At 35.7% G+C, this 23,985-nt stretch overlaps 1 protein-coding gene across 1 annotated transcript; it reads right to left on the bottom strand.

The window, feature by feature from the left end:
• Positions 1 to 4,117: 4,117 nt before the first annotated feature.
• VIP (vasoactive intestinal peptide) lies at positions 4,118 to 10,203 on the bottom strand. The gene is made up of 6 exons (XM_063098376.1): positions 10,124 to 10,203; positions 8,870 to 8,986; positions 6,914 to 7,036; positions 5,963 to 6,067; positions 4,986 to 5,117; positions 4,118 to 4,163 (listed from the first exon to the last, which is right to left on the bottom strand). The coding sequence occupies exons 2-6, from the start codon at positions 8,974 to 8,976 to the stop codon at positions 4,118 to 4,120; spliced, it is 513 nt and encodes a 170-aa protein (XP_062954446.1). The 5' UTR covers positions 8,977 to 8,986; positions 10,124 to 10,203.
• Between the last annotated feature and the right edge of the window lie 13,782 nt (positions 10,204 to 23,985).

Raw genomic sequence — 23,985 nt, 5'->3', positions numbered from 1 at the left:
TCCATCCTTCAAGTTGTTCAAGTGATTTACCTTAGAATCATTCTTGACCTTTCTGTTTCATATGTTAAAGCTATCAGCAAAAAAAATTGACTCTACTTTTAAGATATATTTACACTCCACTTTTCACTACCTCCCTGGTAGCCACTACCATCTGTCACCTGATTTATAGCAGTCACCACCTAATTTGTCTCCCTGCTGCCACTCTTAGCATCTGTCACCGTGTTCTTGATAGAGGAATGAGGTTGTTAAAATGCAGTTCACAGAATACCATACCTTCATCCAAAACTTTGCAATGTCTCTTCATCTCACTTCACAAATTCTTACAGTGGCCAGTGAGACCCCACAGGTCCAGTCCTTAGTAACCTCATCTCCTGCCCAGTCCCTGTCCAGGTCACACTGCTCTGATCACAGAGGTGTCCTTGCTGTCTGCGTAAGTCAAAGCTGTTCCCTATTTGCACTTGCTGTTCCCTCTGCTCAGAACACTCTCTCAGACAGCTCCATGGCACATAATAGTTATTCAATAAATATTTCTTGAAGGAATAAAAATAAATAGAAAGGATTCACATTAATGAGATAAAATAAAAACTCTTTAGTTTCACATTCAAAGTATGCCACATTAAATCTTCATAAACTCCTTATTTACAAACAACACCTAGAAATCTTCTGTTTTCACTGTAGTGCTTCTCATAGAAAAGTCACTTAATAAATATTCCATAGATTATGGAACTAAATAAGAATGAAAGATACAGAAAGTCTAATTCACTTAAACTTGTGTGAACTGCTTTGCAAACACTGGTAATTCTAGACTAGCTCATCCTTAACTTAGCCATTCGTTCTCCCTGTAGCAAATGAAGCTTAGCAAAGCCTTGCCCTGTGGTAATAATGCTTCTTCATTAGTGGTTAGGCTCTGACTCTCACTTTCTTTGTCATTTCTTTGTCTTTCCAGTGAGAATTTTAAGCTCCATAGCCTAAGATTTTAAAATAGTCCCCACCAAAACCTATTCTTTTCTTGTTTTAAGTTAATAGAGCCCCAGTTTTATGCTGGGCATATGCCCATACAGGAAAAAAACAAAAAGTTACATTTCCCAGCCTTTCTTGCAAATGACTATGTTCTACTTAAGGGGGTGTTAGTGTATGATATCAGTTCAAAGGCAGCCAGTGTGTGTTGTCTGCTCCCTTTCCTTCCTTGCCCCTTGCTCCATCCTGCTGCCTGGAATGCAGATGTGATGGCTGGAAGCCTAGCTGAAATTATGGATCGTGAAGAGAAGGGCCACACACTAGAAGATAAGAGTGAGCTGGAAGAGGTGTAGATTACCGAGGGCTTCATGGAACAGAACCATCGTCCTGACCCTTGACATCTTACTTTTGGCCTTATGTGAGAGAGAAATTTCTCTCTTATTGAAGTCACTGTTATTTTAGGACTCACACAATCATGAAATATAATCCTACCTCAAACACCACAAGAGCTAGTGCCTGGAACTTCAGAATTAAACTGAGTTACTGCTGAATCATTTAAAATAATCAAAACAAAAGAAAGTATCTGCAATGATAACCAAAGGTCTTTATTTTCTATATTTAATTTCTTACAATCATTTTGAAAAATAGTGTGTCTCCAAATGTACGTTCACTGAAGGAAGCTGATATAACCAAAGCATTATTTTGAATGATTATGGAAAAAATATTTATTATTGCAAATCAAGTGTTCCATTCAGCTTACGCATACTTAACACAAACACAAAGAGACGGTCTAATGTCAGAAGTAGGTGTCGTCTTCCTTAACTGAAGCACTAGGTCAGAAGAAAGCCTTTGGTGATTGCAGATCTGAATCTGAGAGATTTTTAACTCCCATTAAAAATAAATGCTGTCTATAGCTGTGGAAATGCATAAGATTTTTGGAAAAATTTTTTGAAGAATGTCTTCTTATCTCTGTTGTTACTTTTAGACATTTGAGTTTATTTAACACAGCATTCTATCTGTTTAACATTCAAATTCAGACATACTCATCATCTGCCCTACTATTCTGAATAGTTAAGTACACTCTATAAATAAACACATCAGTTTTGCTCTATTACTACTCAAAAAGTCTAATGTAATTGAAATGAACATAGTTTTTACTTATCATTAAATATATTTTTGTTAGAAAGATATACAGCATATGAAATTACAGGCTTTTCATGAGTTAAAGACAAAATTTAGAACTCTTAAATAATATTTACAATGTAAACATCACAGTTATTACATTAGAACAAAATAAGTCACAACATTCACAACACTATTTTATTTGGTTTTGATATTGACGTTTTCTTGAATTACTCATGTAGAACTCAAATTTAGCTAGTGTTTACCTTTTTTCTTCAGGAATTCTGAAAAAGAAAGAATTGGTACTAAGTATAAAAATATTTTTATTTACAGCATCTTAGTTTCATTTATTCATCTATTCATTTCATATAAACATCAATTCCTCTTTCTTCCTTTACAACAGCCTGTGATGGGAGATCATGTTCTGGGGTATATCAACAGAGAACCTTTCAGAAGACTGACTGCCAGAAAGGAACTGGAATGTGAGGGGGCTCTAATTAGCCATTAATGATTATCCACTTGCAATTTTCCCAGGTGGATGACTCAGAGGACATCCTGTTGAAATAATTTGTTCAAAGCTATCCGTTCAAAAAAGAGAAGAATGGAAGGTGAAATCATATCAGTGATCTTGCAATTTACAAAGAATGGAATGATTCATCAATCCCCGTTTATATTTTAGTGCCTATTGTATTTCTTAATTCGATATAGAAGACATCTTCTTATAAACATTTTTTTTCAGGAAGTTAGATGTGATTAACTCTCTTCTTTAAGCAAAGGGACTTGTTTCTCTGAAATGTCTACACCTGGTAAGGAACTGGTGTAAGCAGCACCCCTGACTCTCTCTTAGAGGTTAAGAGGAAATCTGCGGCAGAAGCAATCAATCAGTCAGCCGTGTTCTCAGACACCCTGTCAACTCTTGGTGACTCTCCTGAAAACTTCAGATAACCACACAGGGAGCTAAAGTAAGACTATGAATTGCCTTTATTCTGAGCATGGGGCGCATTTAATTTCCTTGACCTAGTCAGGATTGAAAACTGGCCTGCCTTCACTTTTATGAACGAAGTTTTATTGGAACACAGTCACTTCCATTTGTTTTACATATTATCTGTGGCTGCTTTTATGCTGCAATAGCAGAGTTAAGTAAGTGTGACAGAAACCATATAGCCCAGAGAGCCAAAAATATTTACTCCATTGCCCTTTAGAGAAAAATTTGCTGACCTTTGATATGGTGATGACACGAAATTTCTTTTCAATACTTGGCAAAAATCATTAAAAAATAGATTTTTATGAGCTAACATAAACATTAATATAACATAACTCAGAAAAGAAATATGACTCATACATTTATATAAAAGCAATTTTGGTAACAAGCTTATCACTTCACAAAGGAAAAAACCTACACGTGTTTTCTCTACTCAAAAAATATTTTACATTGAATACTATTGGGGTCATAATACCTACAGTCAATTTTTAGGTAAAACAAGCTAAATTTGACTTTTTCTGCATGAAGTTTGCTATGTTTCAAGTAACACAATTAGACCCAGGGTGCCTTGGTAGTTCGTAATAATGAGGCTTGCTGTAATTTGGTGGTATCTCCCTGTACTTAAGTGTGGTGCTGGCAATCAATTGTGGAATTGAACCTTACTTTAATGTGAGCAGCATGGCTTGATTCTCAGAAAGCAAGCCAGTTTTTCTCATGAGTGTGAGTCAGGCTCCTCTGTTTTTTATCTCAACACAAGGGTAGGAATTAGTCTGAGTAAATTAGGAGTACCATTCAGATACCAAACTGTTTGCTCATTATGAGCTTTCTCTTTTATGTGATCAGAACATTGTGTGAATCATTTTAAGCTGCTTACTGGGTTGGTGCCTACTTAGATGAGGTCTCATGGTAGAAATTATTTAACCCTAAGATGTTTTATACCAAGCGACTCTTACCTACTTACATAATTAGGTGACTGGTATGAGAACATAGTAAGAATGCACAGATATACCCACCACTGGGAAGTCGTCATCAGCTTTTCTCCAAAGAGCTTTTTCATCAGTTTTCTAACTCTTCAGGGAAGTCAGGAGATTCCCCCTCACTGCTGCAGACCGGAAAAAAAAAATTGTGCACTTTAAAGCTCTTAGATGAGAAAAGCTCTAAAGAAGCAATGAAGACATAATGACTAAGGTGTTCTCTGTGCTCTGTAAAGCGCACTCGGGGCTAAACAATTATCTTTGAGGTTAGTTATTACCTGTAAATTGTTTCTCAATCTTAGTGTCTACATTTATTCATAAAGAACTATAATTTAGTGGGCAAAGAAAGTCATCTTGTCTGATCTCACCCAAACAGAATCTTCCTTAATACTCACCATGTAAATATAAATAACTGAAATTAAAAAAGAGCAATATTGTATCTAATATTTACACACCACAGAGAGACATAAGTCTTACAGAATCTAGCTACATAAAATACCTTATGGTTTAACTTGATAAAATAAAGGTACTGAATACCACGCGAAGGGAGTTCCATGTATTACCAAATTGCTAATTGATTACACTTCACGTGTTTTAAAAGTTAGCATTTTTGATAAAAGCTACTCCCAGATTCAGACTAGATGTCTCTACAGTCATCATTTTTAACCTCGGCAACACAGTAGAATCAAGCAGGAAGCTCATCAAAAACACCAGTTCTAGGGCCTTATTTCCAGGGGCACTGATTTCTTGGCAATCGGTTTAGGGTAAGGCCCAGACATCAGTGTTTTAAAATTTCTCCGTGGTAGTCCGATGTCAGCCAAGGTTGAGAATGACTGCTCCACACAGTATAGATAAATAGGGGGATAGAGAGATAGATAGGTCTCCATACATAGCTTAAGTTTTGAAGTCATTTATAATTTCTTATTTTAGCGAGTTCTCTTTTTCTTTACCTCCTTTTCCCATTCAAGATTGAGTTCAAGTATTTCTTTACAGCCATTTGTTTTCTAAGGCGGGTATAGTTGTCAGTGAAGACTGCATCTGAGTGACGTTTGATTGGTACAGGGTCTTCAGAGATGTTAGCACTAAGAGATGTGAGAAAAAGGAAATCAAAGAGTTTTAACAAGAAATGGTGAATGCGCCAATGTTTCAAATTTCTCAGAGTCAGATAAAAAGGAATTCCAACATTTAACTCATTTTCTGTCACAAAAAGGCTAAAAGAAAAATACAGTTAAGCCTAAGGATAGGGGAGCAAGGAATAATTTAACATATGAGTGCACTTCAAAAAGTTCATAAATAGATTTGTGTTATCTTTTAATTCTATTTTTCCACAAGCTTTTTGAAGTACCTTCATACCTTGACATTACCTGGGACTGCTTTCAGACATGTTCTGTACTAACTGAGCAAATAATTTATCAAAACAATCAAATTAGGGAATGGTTGAAGATGTATTCTACAATTAGGAGAAATTTAAAATAAATAAATAAATGCTTCTTTAAAAGCTAAGCTACCTTGAGCAGTGTCACCTAAATATTCGACAATTGGCCATTTAAAGAAAGAATCCTCCAGCACTTAGTTTGACAAGAAGCAAAATGCAAGTATTACACTTGGCCTTAGAATTTGCTTCAGTTTATACTATTTCTTATTTATGTTTTACCTTGTCTTGTTCAATTTAATTGCGGATTTGTAAATTATTGCTACTTAAGAAAAGTAAGTGTGTCTGGAGTCGAATATATTACTAAAAAGCCTTATTTCTTTAATCCATGGGCCTGGTATTTTTATTCAAGAGTACAAATTACTTTGTTTATCTAAATTAAACATTATCGAAGAGTTATCAATTTTGAACAAGGCAAATAACATGTTAAGAGTGAAAATATAATTTGCAAACTGAGTGATAACACATTTGATAAAAATAATAAATTCTCTTTACCTAACTCGTTTGCCAATAAGGGACTCAAGGTACTTTTTTGCAGAAAGTTGACCCAAAAGTCTGCTAAAGTCACTGGTGAAAACTCCATCGGCATGTCTGGCATTTCTAAAACAAGGAAGAAAGGATAGCTGTTATTTTGTAAATGGCTTTCTAGAATATATTTTGGCTTGTTAAATAACAAAAAAATTTATTCACTTATTATGAAAGCTTCTCATTAAAACTCAACTCCAAAAGGCTTCTTATCACCCTAACAAAAGATATTTTCTATATCAAGATATACTCTATATTTCTAGCCCAAAACTTTGAAAATTTAAAGAAATCAGCTATTTTAGAAGTATATTTTAATATCACTTCCTGGTAGAATCTTTAAATTAGTTTCTATTTATTTATAGTGCTTTACTTTTGCTATCCTGAATAAGGATATATGCAATGGGAAAATAGCCTGAGTTTGGCGAATTCACAAACCGATTATACTTTCTGTTATTTCTTCTGCCAAACTATTTGGAAACAAAATCTCTTGAGACAGGGAGGATCTTAGGGCCTATTAACCAACTTTTCCATCCCAATGAGGAAGCTTTTATATGTTGTCCTCAGTGTGGAGCTACTAGGTCTGTACTGGAATGCTGCTCTAGACAAACAGTTCTGTTAGACATACAGATGAATCTAACCCTACTCCATCATAGAATTCTAAATGCTGTAGATTTAACAGGCTTGGTACATTCAGTCTGTGGTTTTGAAGATATGTGTGACAGAATGTAAGTGAATGATGTGCTCATCCTGGCTTGTCACAACCTTTCTACGCGAAAGTCATAAATAGCTCACGAGAACGGCAAAAAATTAGGCTGAGTGAAGTACTGTGCTATAGGAATAGTTTCATGGTGAGAAAAAATTTGAGCATTTGTATTTCTAAAATATATTTTCTAAAATAAAACTCAATAAAAATAAACTCACCTGGATACATCGTAATAGGGTGTGTCATTTTCAGCTAATGCATTCTGCAAGATGTCAGTATCTGCTTTAAATGAAACTTGGTCAGGTTCACTTGCTCCTTCAAATGGTATTCTGTCACCCAACCTATTAGGGAAAAATACAGTAAAAGTATAATGCATTCCTTTCCTAGAAGATAGTGTTTATGGTTTTGTAGCCATTTAAAATAAGGAACTCAAAATCTTGGGAAGTATCACCCAATCGCAATGTAAGAATAGCATAATTTGACTGAATGGCTTCTGTGGTGAACGAGTATAAAGAGTGAAACTTTTATTATCCCCTAAAGTAGATATCATACAGCTTTTATAAACTGAATATACCAAACATAAGATCTACTTAATTAAGTCCTATCAGAGTATTAAGCAAAGTACACTTCCTCGGTGTACTTCACTACACCAAGAATCCTTTCACTTTGCAAAGTCAAATTTTACAGAGAGAAAGATTTTATACTAAATAGAAATTTGAAAAAAAAGATTGATATTTAATATGAAAACTGATAACAATTCATGTATTTGGTGATTTCTAGTATTATTTGTCCCAAACATCTCAAGAGCTGAGTAGTAACTGCTCTTCTCTCTAGGTTCCTAACGTTTGCTTCAAAGATCTGTCCTGGCATGATGTATTTTTCTGTACTGATCAAGCCCAGAGAATCTCTCCATCTATGAATACTCAAATTCTATGAATATTTAAGGACCTTCTAGTTTCTAAACTTATGTATTAACACAACTTTAATAAGGGATATATAATGCCATACTGGAAGACTGAGGATAGTCATGCCTATACACAGAATATGACTATATTTGTAGATGTATGCACATTTTTAACACCCTGTACACTATTAAAACTACTCGTGTGCATATTTTCACCATTAAGATAAACGTCAAAGGAGTGTGACAGCTCCTAGGCATTTATGATCTTTTAAAGATGTGGTAGTTAGTAGTCAGTAACAAGTGGTCCTCTGGGTCTGAAGCTTAGCAATCAGTGAAAACTTCAGATTTCTTGTGATTTTTCATCTGTTGTGATAGAACCATTCAAATAGGACCATTATATTTAGTTATCAAAGGAACTGGCTTTAAACAGATTTCACAGAGAACACTAACAGCTAAGAGATTATTCATTCCATTGAGCATAAGTCTACTTCAAACAGAGTAAGAAATGGGCAAATAACCAAAGAAATGATTAATTTGCCTTTAGATATAGTGGTGCCTGTAAACTGGAAGGAAAAATCAAGCTAATGTAGTTTTCATTTACTGTTTACTTCTTTAGCATGTTTATTTCAGATAAAATTTTGAATGTTTTGTTACGCTTTTTGAATTTGAAATATGGAATACAACATATATAATAGTAAAACTAAGGGTTTATAGTTCAAACAAGTACATTAAAATTTACTCATTGGGGGAGTAAGTCTCAAAAGATAAATTATCCCACAATTTTTAATATTCACAAATTGAGTCTTCCTAGATAGATTTCTGTCCAACATGACTTTATAAGTTTCACTAATCAACTACTAATTTTATGATTATTTACTGATTGATCTTGAAAATGAGGTTGTTAATTAAACAGCTATTTATCCACCAGAAATTGAACGGAACTGAACCAACATTGGATAAAAGCTTCTTACTTCTCTAAAACTGTTTTTGAATGAACAGAAAATCAAATCTCCACTCTACCACGTTTGGAATATGATCCATCCTACCCATAAAACTAATCACATTGTCTCTCATGCCCCGAAAGTGAATTCCAGAACTCAGAATGGCCATGTTGACTTGAAGCTGAGAAAAAACTTGCTTAACACATCAACCAAAAGATTTAAGTAATAATACGTAATTTAAAATACTGAGTTGTCCAAAATAGCATACGGGAAATTCTAATTTGGATGAAAAAGGAATGTTCAACTGTCTCAATTGAAAGGGAACTTACCTCAGAGCAGAAGGTGCTCCAAAAAGAGGCCATGCCAGGGTCTGTGAGAAGAGCACACTGAAAAGTGTCAGGAGCACAAGGAGCTGGGGCTCACTTCTGGTTTCCATTTCTGCACCTCTAAAGAGAGAATCACAGCAGCTTTTCCAGTCACAGATGTCACCAGCAAGGTAACTGAGAGTCAGCAGTAATTTCTGAAGACTCTTGCAGAGTTTGAAAAAAAGTAATTTTCATCTTGTAGAAAGAATTAAACTGCAATATGATTACATTTTGTTAGAAAAATTTCTCTCAGTGACATGTGGTTGAATGAAAATTAGGATTCTTTTAATCTGCTGCCTCTTACCAAGCACACATAGCTGGCCCAAGTATATATTGAATGTTATACTTTTATAATGCTGGAAATAATCCTGGGGACAATCTTCTCATGATGGAATTGTAGCATCCTAGTTTAGTATCTTTTCTGTCTAAGAGAATAGCTTCAAGGAATTGATTATTTCTTCTACTTTAAGCTTTTAGTTTCTGACTAATATAAAACTAGGTATCATCTATTTATAATTCTTATACTACTACTGGTAAACTATACACACACACTTGTATGTACATATATGTGTTGTGTATATATATAATGTGAATAAAATGTATAGAATACATATAAGTATAAAAAATTTTTGTATACACATTTCTTTTTCCTCTCAACTGTAGATATTACTGGGAACATATTTCCTTAAGCCTGGGTTTGAACAACTTAACTCAATTAGTAGTAAATTAATACCCCCCAAATCATTGAACCACATATTGTCATTGAAATAAGTTTTGCCATAAAAGGAAAAAATATATATTAAAAATAAAGCTTGTATTTCTTGCATTTTATCCAATTACACATTTCATTGGTAAATAGTTTCTAGATAAAATCTTAGGAGTTGAAGTTCTGTTTCTCTTGCTGTCTGTAAGAATCACAGTATTTAAACTTAAACTAAAAAGGAGAATAATGCTTCCTAGGTTTACTTAAGCAACATATGAAATACAAACAGTGTTTTAACAACAAGTTGAAAACTTCAAAAACAAATGTACCTACTGAACCCTTCAGTCAAAAACTTCATATGAGAGAGATTGAGGTATTTCTATTCTTACCAGGTGACTTCAGAAACTTGTCTTTTTGCTGTTAAAAGAAGAAACACTGGAAAATTCTAATATATCCTCAGAAAAGTTCCAGAGGCAGGAGGGAAAAGGGAGAAGAAAGGTGGAGTTTTTACTCACCTTGCTGAGCAGTGTTCTGGAGAGTTTTGGGAGCTGTCTCGGGTGCTGAAGTCCTGGGAGCACGACAAAGGCTCCAGCAGTTCTCTGCCCTTAGTACTGGCTAAGGGTTGGCTGTTCCTGCTGCCTACTGCTCTTCCCTCTTCTCTGACCAGCATGTCAAAGCCTGTCATTTTATAGGGCTTATCCTTAGACTGAGCAATCGCAACGCTCTCTGAAAGACGTCACAGTAGTACTCCCATGAGATGAATAGGCTTGAAGTTCTTATTTAATTGTCATCATATCTGATTTATATAAATTTTTAGTGAGTAACTTCAAGATGTAAGATAAAGAGGAAATTCACTTTTCCTTAAACAAAAAAAAGTACCAAGCTTAATGCAAAATGTTTTCATCTTTAATTAGTCATAAGGAAATAAGAGAATGACTCTTACAAGGCCACTGGGGTAACTTCAGAAAATAAGGACTTCATGTGCAGGAACAAATGCAGAAAGCAACAAACATTTATGTTCATTATGCTTATAAATGTATAATTCTCCTCTATTACAAAACATCAATTCTAATGTCTTTTTTATTTTTATGCTATTTATGTAATCCTGATTTAATATTTCTTGAAATCTATCCTAATTTTAAAAGCATCTAGAAATACTTTTACACTTTTTTATTATTACACTTCCTTTATGCTGAAACTAATTCCAGAATAAAAGTTTCAGAAAGTCTGTAAGATAATACAATATGCACACTGTTGTATAACATGGTAGTAATATTGCTATTTCACATCTGTATAGAATGTCGTAATTTCCAATGCACTTTCACATACACTATAATCAAATAATCCCCAAAATAAATTATCCGACTGTATATCTCAAGGGATTTAATTTTTTCTGCCTTTTAAAAAGCTGTCCTCATCATTTTTATGTCTTTGAACTACCTAGAATTATTTTATTTTCTATCCCCACCCCCAACATACACACATGCCCATATCAATTTTTTTAATATTTCCAACATAATCACTTGACAGGTGATTTCAAAGAATTAGTTGAAAAGCATTTGTATAGTACTTTGATAAATACTTAATTTGTATTTGTGGGTTTTTAACTCAAAGTATCCTAACATACATTCAATCAGGGTTTAAGGTAAAAATGTAGTCACATGAACAATTTTATGGACGACAAAGTAAAATGCTAGCTTTCCTTTTGTTTTCAAATTTTTCTGGTGTAGTATTCTTTTACATTTTTGTTTGTAAGTTCCTAAAGAGAGAATGACTCTAAAACCCTCTTTCTTTCTTCTACTTTAAGATTTTAGTATCTATTTGCTTCATTCAAAGTTAGACTGATCCAGTAAAAGAATATCCTGCTATACTTAATCATATTTTCTAATCCAGTTACAAGAAAAATTAAATGAATTAAATTTCAAATGTCTGGAAATTTGTTTTCCAGTTGACAGCGCTGACTTAAGCCAGAGTTCCTGTGGCTTAATTCCAGGAAATCTTTTTTTACCTGATTATTATAAACTAGAGTTTGAAATCGTTCTCATATGGAATTTTTTTATTCTTAGCTTCTTCGTCACCCAATTCTCAGCAATTTTATTTAAGAACAGCAACAGCAAAGTAAGTTGATTGGGAGTCACAAACAAATCAATGCTGAATGATAAGCAAAATCATCTAAAAGAAAAAGACATAAAAAGTTGTTTATTTGGTCTAAGCAAGCGCTTAGTATTCACAAAGAGTAACAATAGTAGATCCTTCCAATAGTAAAGACAGTTCTTCCCATTATACTAACAAAAAACAAAAATAAAGATAAATAAATCAATTTTATTACCTCTGAGTGAAATAAACTAAATCAAAAACTGCATTTTTTTTTCTTATGAATTTAAACTAGAAAGCAAAACAATTTCAAAATGGGGTCATAGCACCATCTGCAGGTTCAAAGTCTTAATTCACAGATTTTATAAAAATGTTTCTTTTTTTTTTTTTTTTCTTTCAAGGAAATGGAATATAAACCAGAAGCCCTTCAACCAGCTAACTTATGGATGCTTCCAGAAAAATAAACATAAGGAAAAGTACTGTAGTTAAATGTATCCTGCATATTTTGTTACTTTGTTTACCAAACTCAGTAAATACAAAATACAATGTGAACGTACTGTTTAAATCTGCTTTTTCCCTACTTTCGCATATCTTTTAATAATATGCCACATCTCTAGAAAAATTTGCTTCCTGCCTTAAGGCTTCTCAATAAAGTGATATTTGTAAATAAGGGAAACTATCATTCATTTATACAAGTAGGACAAATCTTCAAGATCCTTCTTTTATAAATAAATAAACTGATGTCCAGAGAGTTTAAGTAATTTTTGCAAGCTCGCTCAGGTAGTTAATAATAAATACGGGAGTGGAAACTAGGTCTTCTAATCTTGATTTACCATTATTTCCACTAAGAACTGTTAATATTCTGCAATCGTTGCTACCACCATTATTGATGCTAACAGGTCAGATAAGGAAAATGAAAGCTCATGAAACTGTGGGAACTCCTCTCCCCTTTATTCACCAACAGAATCTACAGCAGAGAAAGAAAACTAGCATTCTAAACTAAAATATCCTGGATGCAGGGAAGTCAGACAGAAGGAATTTTCAAGCTCAGTAGGTTGGCAGAAATTCAGTTTTGCCTTTGTTTTCTTAGAGCAAAGAGCTAATGGTCTTTATTGCTATTATAGATGATATACCTAAACTGCACTCTTCTGTCTCTTTTCCTGCCTAATTTCCTCTCATACCCAGCTCTTAGATCTGCCCACTGTCTGTCAGTGTAATCCTGTGGGGCTGTGGGTTAAGTCTGGATCAGAGGCCCAGAAACCACTGACTGTGAGCAAAAGATGCACCTCTCTGTTTTGTGCATCTCTTGAGCTAAGAATGCTGTTTATATTTTTGAATGACTAAAACATTGAAAGAAGAATAATATTTTGTGGCACATGAAAATTATATGAGATTTAGGCTTCAGTCTCCATAAATAAAGTTTTATTGGAATATGGAAATGCTCATCATATGTGCATTATCTATGGCTGCTTTTGTCCTACAGTGCAAAGTTGAATGACTGCAACAAAGACTGTACATCTCACAAGCCTAAATTTTTACTATTTGGTCCTTCACAAAAAAAAAAAAAAAAGTGTGTCAATTTCTGGTCTAGAACCTTAGCTTTCAATAACTTGTATTAGAAAATATATACTTGTGTGTGTATATAATACACCTAATGTATAATATGTGTATTATATAATTTATATAATATGTGTGTATGTATGTATAAATAATATACATAATATATACATGCACACTTTAAAGTATGTATGTATAGTACTCTTATTTGTATAATATATTAAAAGGAATTGAAAAAATATTTAAAGTCTATATTACCTTATACTCTAACACATATACTTTTATAAAATATATTTCATAAAAATATATGTATTAGAGTATATATACTAAAAGTGTGTATATACTTTTAATTCTTTTAACTTAAAAATTTGAATTTATTTTTAGAATTCTTGTATTCTTGTCATATTAGTGATTTGGTAAAAATAACATTCTAGTAAAGATCATTTTTCCTTTTAAACTTACTTATTAGAATTCATTCTAGAGTCTAAAAATATCTTAGCAAATATGAATCAATTGGACACATAATGATCTAAGTAGAACAGTGGAGGAAAACCTCTCAACCTCTCCCTTAACTCCCAAACATCAATGTCCATCTCACTTACTGATGCTGAGAGTTTTGTAGACAACTGTTCCTTTTTTTCAGAATTTTCTCGCTTCAAATCAAAATACATGTAGAAAGTATAAAGTGTTAAAGTTGTGTGAGTTGTTTGTACATTATTAGGGTTACATTTCAGATAATTTTTTGACAGTAGGTTTCAGAAAGAGGGAAGGCTGTAGAGAAATCACAAGAGTACAAAATTCTGGAATATTAGAGTTTAAAAACAGATTATTAAAGATTTCAAAGTAAGTTTCAGCTACTTCACAATGTCATTTGTCATGTATGTCCCCCTACAACCATATATACACATTTCATGTAACCAGCCTTTATCTCTATGACCCCTTTATTTACTACATGGGTCAACAAGATCAAATGGAGGTTAACCAGTGGAGGAAGTGGAAACCAATCGTGTCTAATTTCTGGCTTTTAACTTTAGGAAAGCTGCAGTCTAGATGTTAGAATGAAAGATGTGGCAAGAATATTTGCTGAGTGAGTTATCACTGCCCCTGTACCATTGCATCCATTCTCTGCAGACCAAGGAAGAGCCTCTGAGATGGGAAAGAGATGAGAGAGGCAAGAGTCTGCCCCTAGTTCGTGGGGGTTTATGATAGAATTAAAGGGGTAGATAACAGAACCCTGCACTGTTAAGCTGGAGGACCAAGCAATAGAGGATAACTCGGCTTCATTTCATATCTGGTTGCCACAAGACACAGCAAACCACAGAGAAACATTCTCAGCAATGGTGCAGGAGGAAGTAGACAAACCTACGTTGACAAAGAATGTCCCCTACATCCTGCTTGGAAAGACCCCACATGCCATCCAGAGGACAAAGAATGGAAAAGGTCTACCAATGGCTAGGTATTGAATAACATATCAAGAGCCAATGTGCATGACCATACCCAGGGAGCAGATGTAACTGCACATTTCAAAGGATGACAGCTTGGCACAGAGCCTCTGCTAAGAGCCCAAAGGTAGACTCCAAGATTTCATGTTGCTAAATACATACTCAGAAAGTTAGATCCTACTGCAGGCAAAAAGAGGGGAGGGCAAATCCTGAAATGACAGAAGTCTAAATCTAGAAATGATTGCATTTACCCAGAAAAGATTAGGATTACATTTTCTGTATAACAGAGCAAATAAAAGCTGAGTTAGAGAAAACATTTTAAGCTAATATTTTTGGTACATCACAGTACGTGGGCTGTGAAAATTTATACTCACTATTACTTCACAAACGGTCTTGAGTTTTGTGTGCTCATGGTTTGCCTAGGATGAACCTGCCCAGGACCCTATATTCTACTTAGTATCAAACCCAGTTTAAAAGCAACCTGAGGACAGAAGCCTGGTAACTTTGGGGTTCATCCTCAAATGGAGGCAGATGGAGGCCTGCCTTTGTCACCAGCAGCAATGTGTCTTCATCCTTTTGGTCCTTCAGTTGTTCCAGGTGGTCTCCAGCATCGACATCTGGTTCCTCTCCTTGGGCTTCCCCAGCCCATTCCTCGGCCCTCTGGCTATCAGCCTGTTTCTTTCATTTTGCTTCAGTCCTATGGGATCTCCCCAAACACCAGAGTTTTGACTTGCTCTCAGGAGTGATCTGATGCCACAGGCTGCCATCACGGCTGTCCCCTCTGCTGATATTCTCCAGTTGTCCCTCTGGATCCACTCTCTAATCTTCTCACTCTGCTTTTGGGTCCCTGGAGTCTGACCTTTATGGACTGCATCACTCGTACCCTGGGGTCTTCAGGCTGCTGATCAGGACTAGCCAAAGAAAGGTATTGGTAGAAAATCAAAGGGACCAAAAGAGAAAGGAAAGAGAGTCCTGGGTATCTACTCCCCTAGGCCATGGTTTGGAAGATGCTGCATTCTTCCCCCAAGACCCAGCTTCTGTGGCCTCTCTCCTGCAGCCCTGGAGTCCTCTTCCACCTCATTGGTTCTAACATCTTTATTAAACTCTCCTCGGTTCCCCCTTGGAGAGAGCTATTTACATCCTTCCTGGGCCCTTCTTGATGACTCCCACGTTGGCACTCAACCTCACACTTCCGAGAATAACACATGCAGATATTCAATTCTAGGCTTCATAGCTTCAAAAGGCTTGCTCGTTTTTAAGGTTTTAATATTTTAAACTTGAGTTGAGAGAATCGTCAATGTGGAACCTTGGAGGAAGGTCTGTTGAACTGTTGTGCAATTGACTTTTGAAGATTGGGCTAAAATACAAACAAATTTGAAGCCCATTCAGCCCCTTGATGCTACTCAAGTTCCTCCAAGAAAAGAGGCAGGATTCATTGTTGACACATGTCCAGAGGAAAGGGCAGTGTGCTGCCAGAGACACAGGACCCTGATTGGGGTCTTTGTGGGAAGTAACAGACAGCTCTAGTGGACCTTCTCTCTCCAGGGCTCCTAGCGCCTGGCCCTCAGGAAAGAAAATCCACTGTGTAGGAGGCAGGAGTTATTTGATAAACTTTTTTTTTCTTAATCACAATTCTAATATCCTGTATCTGTAGTTATTTCACTGTATTTCCCATTCTGGGAGACTGATTTTCTCATTTCTTTCTCATAAAAATCATCATTTTCAGCTAAGAAGAATTTAAGATAACTTAGTCCTGCCACTTTATTTTGAGCAACTATAGCAATTCCTATCCAAAAGAGGCAAGTGACTTGGAATGAGTTTCAGAGCTGAGATTGGGACTCTTTTTTTTTCTCTCTCTCTCTCTCCAGGTGCCTTGTGAAGCCAACAAATAGCATCCCACCGAACAGAGAATGTGTCATGTCAACCAAAGTGACGGGGAAGAGTGGGGGAAGAGGGTGTGACTACATTGCTGCTGTGATCGTGTGGATTTACCACGGTCACTTCATTGATGGGTGCTGATGAGGTTAACAGACAGTTAAGTCTAAGGACTCACATTTGTTTGGAAAAAGTTCTCACCCAAAATGACAACCAAATGAAACTGTTGTTGAGTGTCATCAGAACAAGCAATAGCTTCCAAAGTCCACACTCATCTCTTTATGGCTCCAGCGCCTTTGGAATGTCTCAAAGAAACACCATGCAGGAAAAGAGAGAAAGCCAGTTTTCCTACCAAAACAGTTCTGAACTTAAATATTAGATAGTAAAAGCACACAGTGCTTCTTTCTTCTCTCCACACTAATAGTCCGAAGAAGTACAAATCTTGGCATTTTTCTTGGGAAAGGAATGAGAATTAGGCACCTTTGGAGTTATCCGTGTTTCTAGGCACAGATATCAATGACCTCTGCCAATTACGTGTATACACATAGGAGCTTTTCTCATTTGAAGGGGGGGGAATCAAATGTGGGATTCCTAGTGCTTTAGATGACAAAGCTGAGGATTCACTAAAGAAAGCAAATCTCAATTGTCCCTCTCCTGCATGACCTCAGCAGATCCCAATATGGCCCCACTCCCTCCAGCCTTTTTTCTTCCAAACTCTTCACGATGCTGCCAAAGTGATCTTTCCCAAACATGTCTCTGATCATATCACCCTCTTGTTTAAAACTTGTCTATGGTTCCCCATTGCTCTTAAACTGAAGTCTTGACCCATTAACAGCCTTGCAAGCCCAGCACATGCTACTCTCAATGACCCCTCGCTGTCCCCTCCTCATCTCATCACCATCTATTCTCAGCCACTCTGAACATCTTTCAGGTCTTCAGAAGTACCCTATTCTCTCTTGCCTCTGGTTTCTCACACATTCCATTTCCTTTCTCAGGAACACCACCTCCAATCTCTTCTTATCCTTCAGGTCTTGGCTTACAGAACATTTTTTCAAAAAGATCTCAACCCATACTCCATTAACTCTGGGCTAGGTGCCCTGCTTTGGGGCTCCCATTTAGCCCTGTATTTCCCCTACCACAACACTGAGCAGGCTGGATTATTATAGTGTATTACATTTCCTACACTGCCAGACAATTTTAACATGATAAGCATGGTGCTGACAAATAATAGGTGCTCAGTAGCGATTTTAGATCAGTGAACAAATGAGATTAAAATTGTACTTATTTCAACTCTATTTGATTTGAACCTCAGGTCTTTTTTAAAATATTGTTTTATTTTTTGGTTCTTTTAGTCCGATGTCTAATATTTTTTTCCTGTCCTTAAATCTAACTTAGTACAGGATGGTTTTTGCTCAAATCTCACCAGTTTTCTATTTTTAAAGATTTCTCAGGTGTTTCCACTCTTTCTCTAGAGCTAAGTCTCACTCAATGAACACGTTGCTTTTTTAGTCTCTAAAATAATGCTAGGTATATAAAAGCCCTCCAGTAATGCTTGATATATAGGTGAGTATTTTAACCTGGATAAACATTGGCCTCAGCCAGTGCAGTTTCCATAGACAATAATGTATCTTTACAATGGAAAAGGGAATATTTCTTTTAAAAAGTGTATGATTCATCACTGTTTTAGAATGCCTTCTCTCACCCTCCCAGACTTGCTTTTGTAGCACTTTATCTGTATTTTTCTGTCATAATATTTTCTGCAACACATTCAAATAATCAGTTGATTGAACTATATTCCTTACTGGAACAGAGTCTTCTGCATCGTTATATCCCCTATTCCTGGCATATTGTAAGTCCTCCAAACAACTGCTGATCAGAATGAATTGAATATTATAGAAGAAAAATGAAATGATTGTTTTTAAAGTTTTTTCCTTCCACTATTATTTAATCTTAGTATTGAATCCCCTCTATTTCTGAGGCTGAAGAGAAAAGAAAAAAATCTCGAACTTTTCTTATCTAAAAAAATAATTCCAATGATTGTTTTTAACTTTGAAGTCTCTAGAGTTATATTTATTAAATTCACAGGACAAGTCATTTGCCAGCATTGAGTTCCAAAGAACCAGTTCTTCAATTATGTGATTTTTCTTTAATGCTATGTCAATGGTTGGGCAAACTGTAGCCCATGAACCAAATCCAGCCTGTCACCTGTTTTGTGAGTCCTATATGCTCAGAATGGACTTCACATTTCAAATGGTTGAAAAATCAAAAGAAAAATATTTTGTGACACAAGAAAATCATATTAAATTTAAATTTTAGTGTTCATAAATAAAGTACATCAAAACTCAGCTATGCCTGTTTGTTTACATATAGTCTATGGCTGCCTTTGTGCTAAATGGCAGAGTTGAGTCATTGTGACAGGGACTATACAGCCCACAAAGCTAAAAATATTTACTAACTGGCCCTTTACAGAAAAAGCTTGTCCACCCCATCAACCAAAAGGTTTTCAACATTTATTAGTATTTCTTTTTAGTGGAAATCTTAAATTTAGTTACTCAATGTACTACATTTACTGAGATTGTCTCATGAAAAATAACTCTGAAATACGTTTCCCTTCTTTCTGGCTTTCTGTCCTGCGAAAGCAGCCAATTAGGAGGCTATTGCAGTGGAACAGGTGAAAGTATGACAGAGGAGGAGGAACAAACTGATTCTTGGTGGGGGTAGGTGGGGTGAAAGAGAATCATAAGTTGGCTCTTTAACATGTTGAGTTTAAGGAGCTATGAGCCACTTCATGTAAATGGAGAATAGATGGAGGGATATATATAGATTCGGAGTTCAAAAGAAATGTATGGGTAGGAGATACAGCAAATCCATCAATCTGAGTAAGGTAAAGGACACCGCAGGACTGGGTTAGATTACCTAGGGAGAAAGTGGAGAGAGAGAGATGAGGGACCCAAACAGAACTCTAAGGCACTGCAGTATTTATCACTTAGGTATAGAAGGACAAGTGGAAAAGAGACTGTTGGTAAGGTAGGATAAAAACCAAAGAATATGGACTTTGAAAGTAAAGTACTTTTTTCAAAGTGATCAGTAGTGTTGAATCTCTCTCAGAGTTCAAATAAAATGTCAATTGAAAACTCTACATTAGATTTCTTGGCAGGGAGTCCTCACCAAAAGCAGTATTGGTGAAATGGCAAGAAAACAGTCCAGATTCAAGTGTATTACTGGAAAGTAAAAAAGAGACCAGAACTTTATTGAAAATTCTGGCTGTGAAGAGAGAGGAAAAAGATGTTATAGTAACTGGAGAAAGGAGGCTTTTATGATAAAAGGGGATTAAACATGTTATTGATGATGGAAAGAAACGAGTGGAAAGGAAGATGGTGATGGTGCAAGACAGAGTGGATTAATCAATAGGCACAGCTCTGAGAAGTCAGTAAGACCTATTTACTTCATGGCACCTGGAACAAAAAGAGAAAAGATTTGATACAAATGTGAGCATTTATTGGCAAATTCCATTTTATGGCTTTTATGGCAAATAAAAGGTGAGATCTCGATCCGGGGGCAGGTAATGTTATAATATTTTTATGACCAAAGAAACAGGTTTGTGAAAGAGGGGGGTTAAAAATATTCATTGTGAAAACAGTAAGGTAACTAGAGATTTACAGGGAAATATTTAGGCAATGTTGCGAATCTGAATGGATTTGTTTTTCAGTCATTTTTTTTCTTTGTTGAGTTACTTTTCAGTAATAAGAATGGCAACTGAAAATATTAGAGCATAGAAAATATTTTGATTCGGTTGAAGCTATTTGTCAAAATGAGTAATGAGAAATTCAGAAAGGGGAAAAAGTATTTTAAAGTGATAATAATTTGTTCTGTTTTGGAGAGGTTGGAATTGATAAAAGTATGAGATATGCCATCGATAATGTGTAGAAGGCAGTTAGTTTTGTAGGCCTAAAATCCAGAATAATAATCTGGGCTTGAGATGCTGATTTGAGATTGACCAACATAGATATTATAGCCAAAGTCCTATCAGTAGAAGAGCTGGCCTGGGAAGAAAAGGTGTAGTGAGAGAAGAAGAGACCTAGACCACACTTTTGGAGAGAATACCAATATTTAAGGAATGGACAGAGGAAACGGGACTTAGACATGGGATTGAGAAGGAACAGCATAGAAGGGGAGGAAGGGCACAGAGTGGTCATAAGAAGCACAGGGGAGAAATCAAGAGAGGAGAGAATCTCTAGTCAGGTCTCTGAGGCTTCAGAAAGATCCGACTGCAAAGCTCCCCCTGGGTTCGACGACTGTGAAGTAGCTTCAACAAGCATCGTTTGAATGGAGTAGTGAGAGCATAAGTGACAACAGCGGCTTGTGGGGCGTCACAGAGTGCAGACGTTGAAAAGAGAAGACTTTCGAGAAATGTGGTTTTGCCACAAAAGAGACATATGGCAATAGTTCAAGAGAAACAAGAATGAGGAGTTTCTTTTTTAATATGAGAATATCTAAGCAATCAAAATTTTTTTAACTGACATGTAATAACTATACATATTTATGGGGTACAGAGTGATATTTCAATACGTGTATGCAATGCATGATAATCAAATCAGGGTAATTGGCATATTCATCACCTCAAACGTGTCATTTCTTTGTGTTGAGAACGCTAAAAATCCTCTCTTCCAGCTGTTTGAAAACATAAAATAAATTATTGTTGATTACCTAACAATAATTGATTGTCACCTAACAATACTATAGAGCACTAGAACTTATTCCTCCTATCTAGCTGTAAGTTTGTGTTAGTCAACCAGCTTCTCCCTATTTCCCTCCTCCCTACCCTTCTCAGCCTCTAATAATGCAATTCTACTCTCTCCTCCTATAAGCTGACCTTATTTAGCTCCCACATATGAGAACATGTGGTATTCGTCTTTCTGTGCCTGACTTCTTTCACTTAACATAGTGTCTTCCAGGTTCATCCATGTTGCTTCAAATGACAGGATTTAATTCTTTTTTATAGCTGAGTAGTATGTATGTACACCATATTTTCTTTATCCATTCACCTGTTGATGAAAATTAGGTTGATTTCATATCTTGGCTATTGCAAATAGTGCTGCAATAAACATGGAAGTGCAGGTGTCTCTTTGGTATACTGATTGTCTTTCCTCTGGATAAGTGCCCAGTAGTGAGATTGCTGGATCACATGGTAGTTCTACTTTTAGTTGTTTGAGGAAGCTCCATACTGTTTCCCATAATGGCTGTACTAATTTACATTCCCACCAATAGTGTGTAAGAGTTCCCTTTCCTTTGCATCCTTGACAGTGTTTTCATTTTTTGTCATTTTGGTAAATAGCCATTCTAACTGGGGTGGGGTGAGATAATATCTCATTGTGGTTTTGATTTGTATTTCCCTGATGATTAGTGATGTTGAGCACTTTTCCATATACCTGTTGGACATTTGTATATCTTCTTTTCAGAAATGTCTTTTCAGGTCATTTGCCCTTTTTTAATCAGATTAGTTTGTTTGCTTTTTTCTGTTGAGCTGAGTTTCTTGCATATTCTGGATATTAGTCCCTTGTCAGATGAATAGTTTGCAAGTATTTTCTATGATCCTGTAGGTTGTCTCTTCACTCTGTTGAATGTTTCATTTTCTGTGCAGAAGCTATTTAGCTTGATATAATTTCATTTGTCTAGTTTTGTTTCTGTTACCTATGTTTCTGAAGTCTCAGACATAAAATCTTTGCCCACATCAGAGTCCTGAAGTGTTTCCCCCACGTTTTCTTCTAGCAGTTCTATAGTTACTTGTCTTAATGGATTAAGTCTTTAATCCATTTTGAGTTGATTTTTATATATGGCAAGAGAGAGAGAGTAGTTTCATTCTGCATATGGACATACAGTTTTTCCACCACCATTTATTGATGAGGCTGTCTTTTTCCCAATGTATGTTCTTGGTGCTTTTGTAGAAAATCATTGGGCTGTAAATACACAAACTTATTTCTGGGTTCCCTATTTTGTTCTATTGGTCTGTTTTTAAGCCAGTACCATGCTGTTTTGGTTACTATAGCTTTGTAGTGTTTTTGAAGTCAGGCAGTATAATACCTCCACCTTTGTTTTTTGTTTGTTTGTTTGTTTGTTTTGTTTTGTTTTGTTTTCCCTCAGGATTACTTTGGCTATTCAGAGTCTTTTGAGACATCATATGAGTTTTTGAATTGCTTTTTCTAATTCTGTAAAGAAGATCATTGATATTTTTATAGGGATTGCATTGAATCTGTAGATCACTTTGGGTATTAAGGCTGAGCAATTTTAACAAATATTTTAAATTTATAGTCCCAGACTCAAATAGGAAGGAATGTAATCTTACTTCTTTACAATTTCACCTAATTCTAGGAGTCCCCACTTCTGCCAGTAACAGGTAGTACAAACTCGCCAATACGAGTTAACCCTTCTGGGTTAAAATAAGACATTTTGGACCAATATTTGGTTACCTTTGGTGTTTGGGCCCTTCCACTGCCTCATTCTTTTCTTTTCTCTAGATATTTTCTAAACTTCTGAGGGTCACTGGGGAGAGACTTGTGTGTGAGCTGTCCACTCTCCTCTCTGGGTCCGCTGAAGTGGAGCTGACCTCACCCTGCTTGGCAAGCCTGGAGGCTTCCAAGACCACGTAGGCACACTGGCCTAATTTGGGTAATGCAAAAGATCAGAAATATTTATCCATTATGATCTCAGGTATGGTCACTGAGTAGCAGAACTCCATGTCACTTCAGGAATAGAGTTTCTAGGAACTAAACAAAAGAAGCTAAATAGAAGAGAGTCCATGAGAAATATGCCACAAAGAATTATGATTAGCTAATGAAAACAAAATTATAAGTTGTTCCTATATGACAGTAACTGTCAAAATATTATAAGAAATGAATTATTTTTATTATTTATTTCTGCACAATAAAAGTTAGTAAAAATATCAACCAATAAACGATCCTTACATCTTTTAAACATACATATTTTTCCCAATATCTTATTTTATTTATTTTTTAATTTTAATTGAATCAAAATCAATTATACATATTTTGGGGGTTGAACATTGAGATATGTTGATCAAATCAATATTACTAGCATATATATTGTTACAAATTGTAATTATTCTTTATGCCCCTTGTCCAATCTCTCCCCCTCCACCCTCTAATCACCCTAGATTTCTTCTCTCCTTCTGAAAGAATAATGGTTACTCTGCTGATTTGTTGCCTAATCTGTCCAATGCTGAGAGGTGTGATCAGGTCTCCCAATACTATCATAGAGCAGATGTTCTTCCATCACTATGAAATGGGCTCTGTGGAGACAGACATCCTCCTCATTTCTTTATCTCTGCTGGCAACTCTCCTTGTGTCAGCTCACTCCAGTGGCTGGTGGACCATCTGCGTGATTGTTGTGGC

Source organism: Cynocephalus volans, chromosome 5 (genome assembly GCF_027409185.1).
Source record: "Cynocephalus volans isolate mCynVol1 chromosome 5, mCynVol1.pri, whole genome shotgun sequence".
Classification (NCBI taxonomy): Eukaryota; Metazoa; Chordata; class Mammalia; order Dermoptera; family Cynocephalidae; genus Cynocephalus; species Cynocephalus volans.
Note: the sequence above shows the minus strand (reverse complement) of the source record. Positions and strands in the feature narration are given on the sequence as shown.

What these genes read in the sequence shown, in the direction of transcription:
- VIP (XM_063098376.1), bottom strand. Translation starts at nt 8,976, where the DNA reads ATGGAAACCAGAAGTGAGCCCCAGCTCCTTGTGCTCCTGACACTTTTC. An exon ending in CTTATTGGCAAACGAGTTAG is followed by an intron (nt 5,118 to 5,962) that starts GTAAAGAGAATT and finishes CACATCTCTTAG; the next exon opens with TGCTAACATCTCTGAAGACC. An exon ending in ATCTTGAATGGGAAAAGGAG is followed by an intron (nt 4,164 to 4,985) that starts GTAAAGAAAAAG and finishes TCCGGTCTGCAG; the next exon opens with CAGTGAGGGGGAATCTCCTG.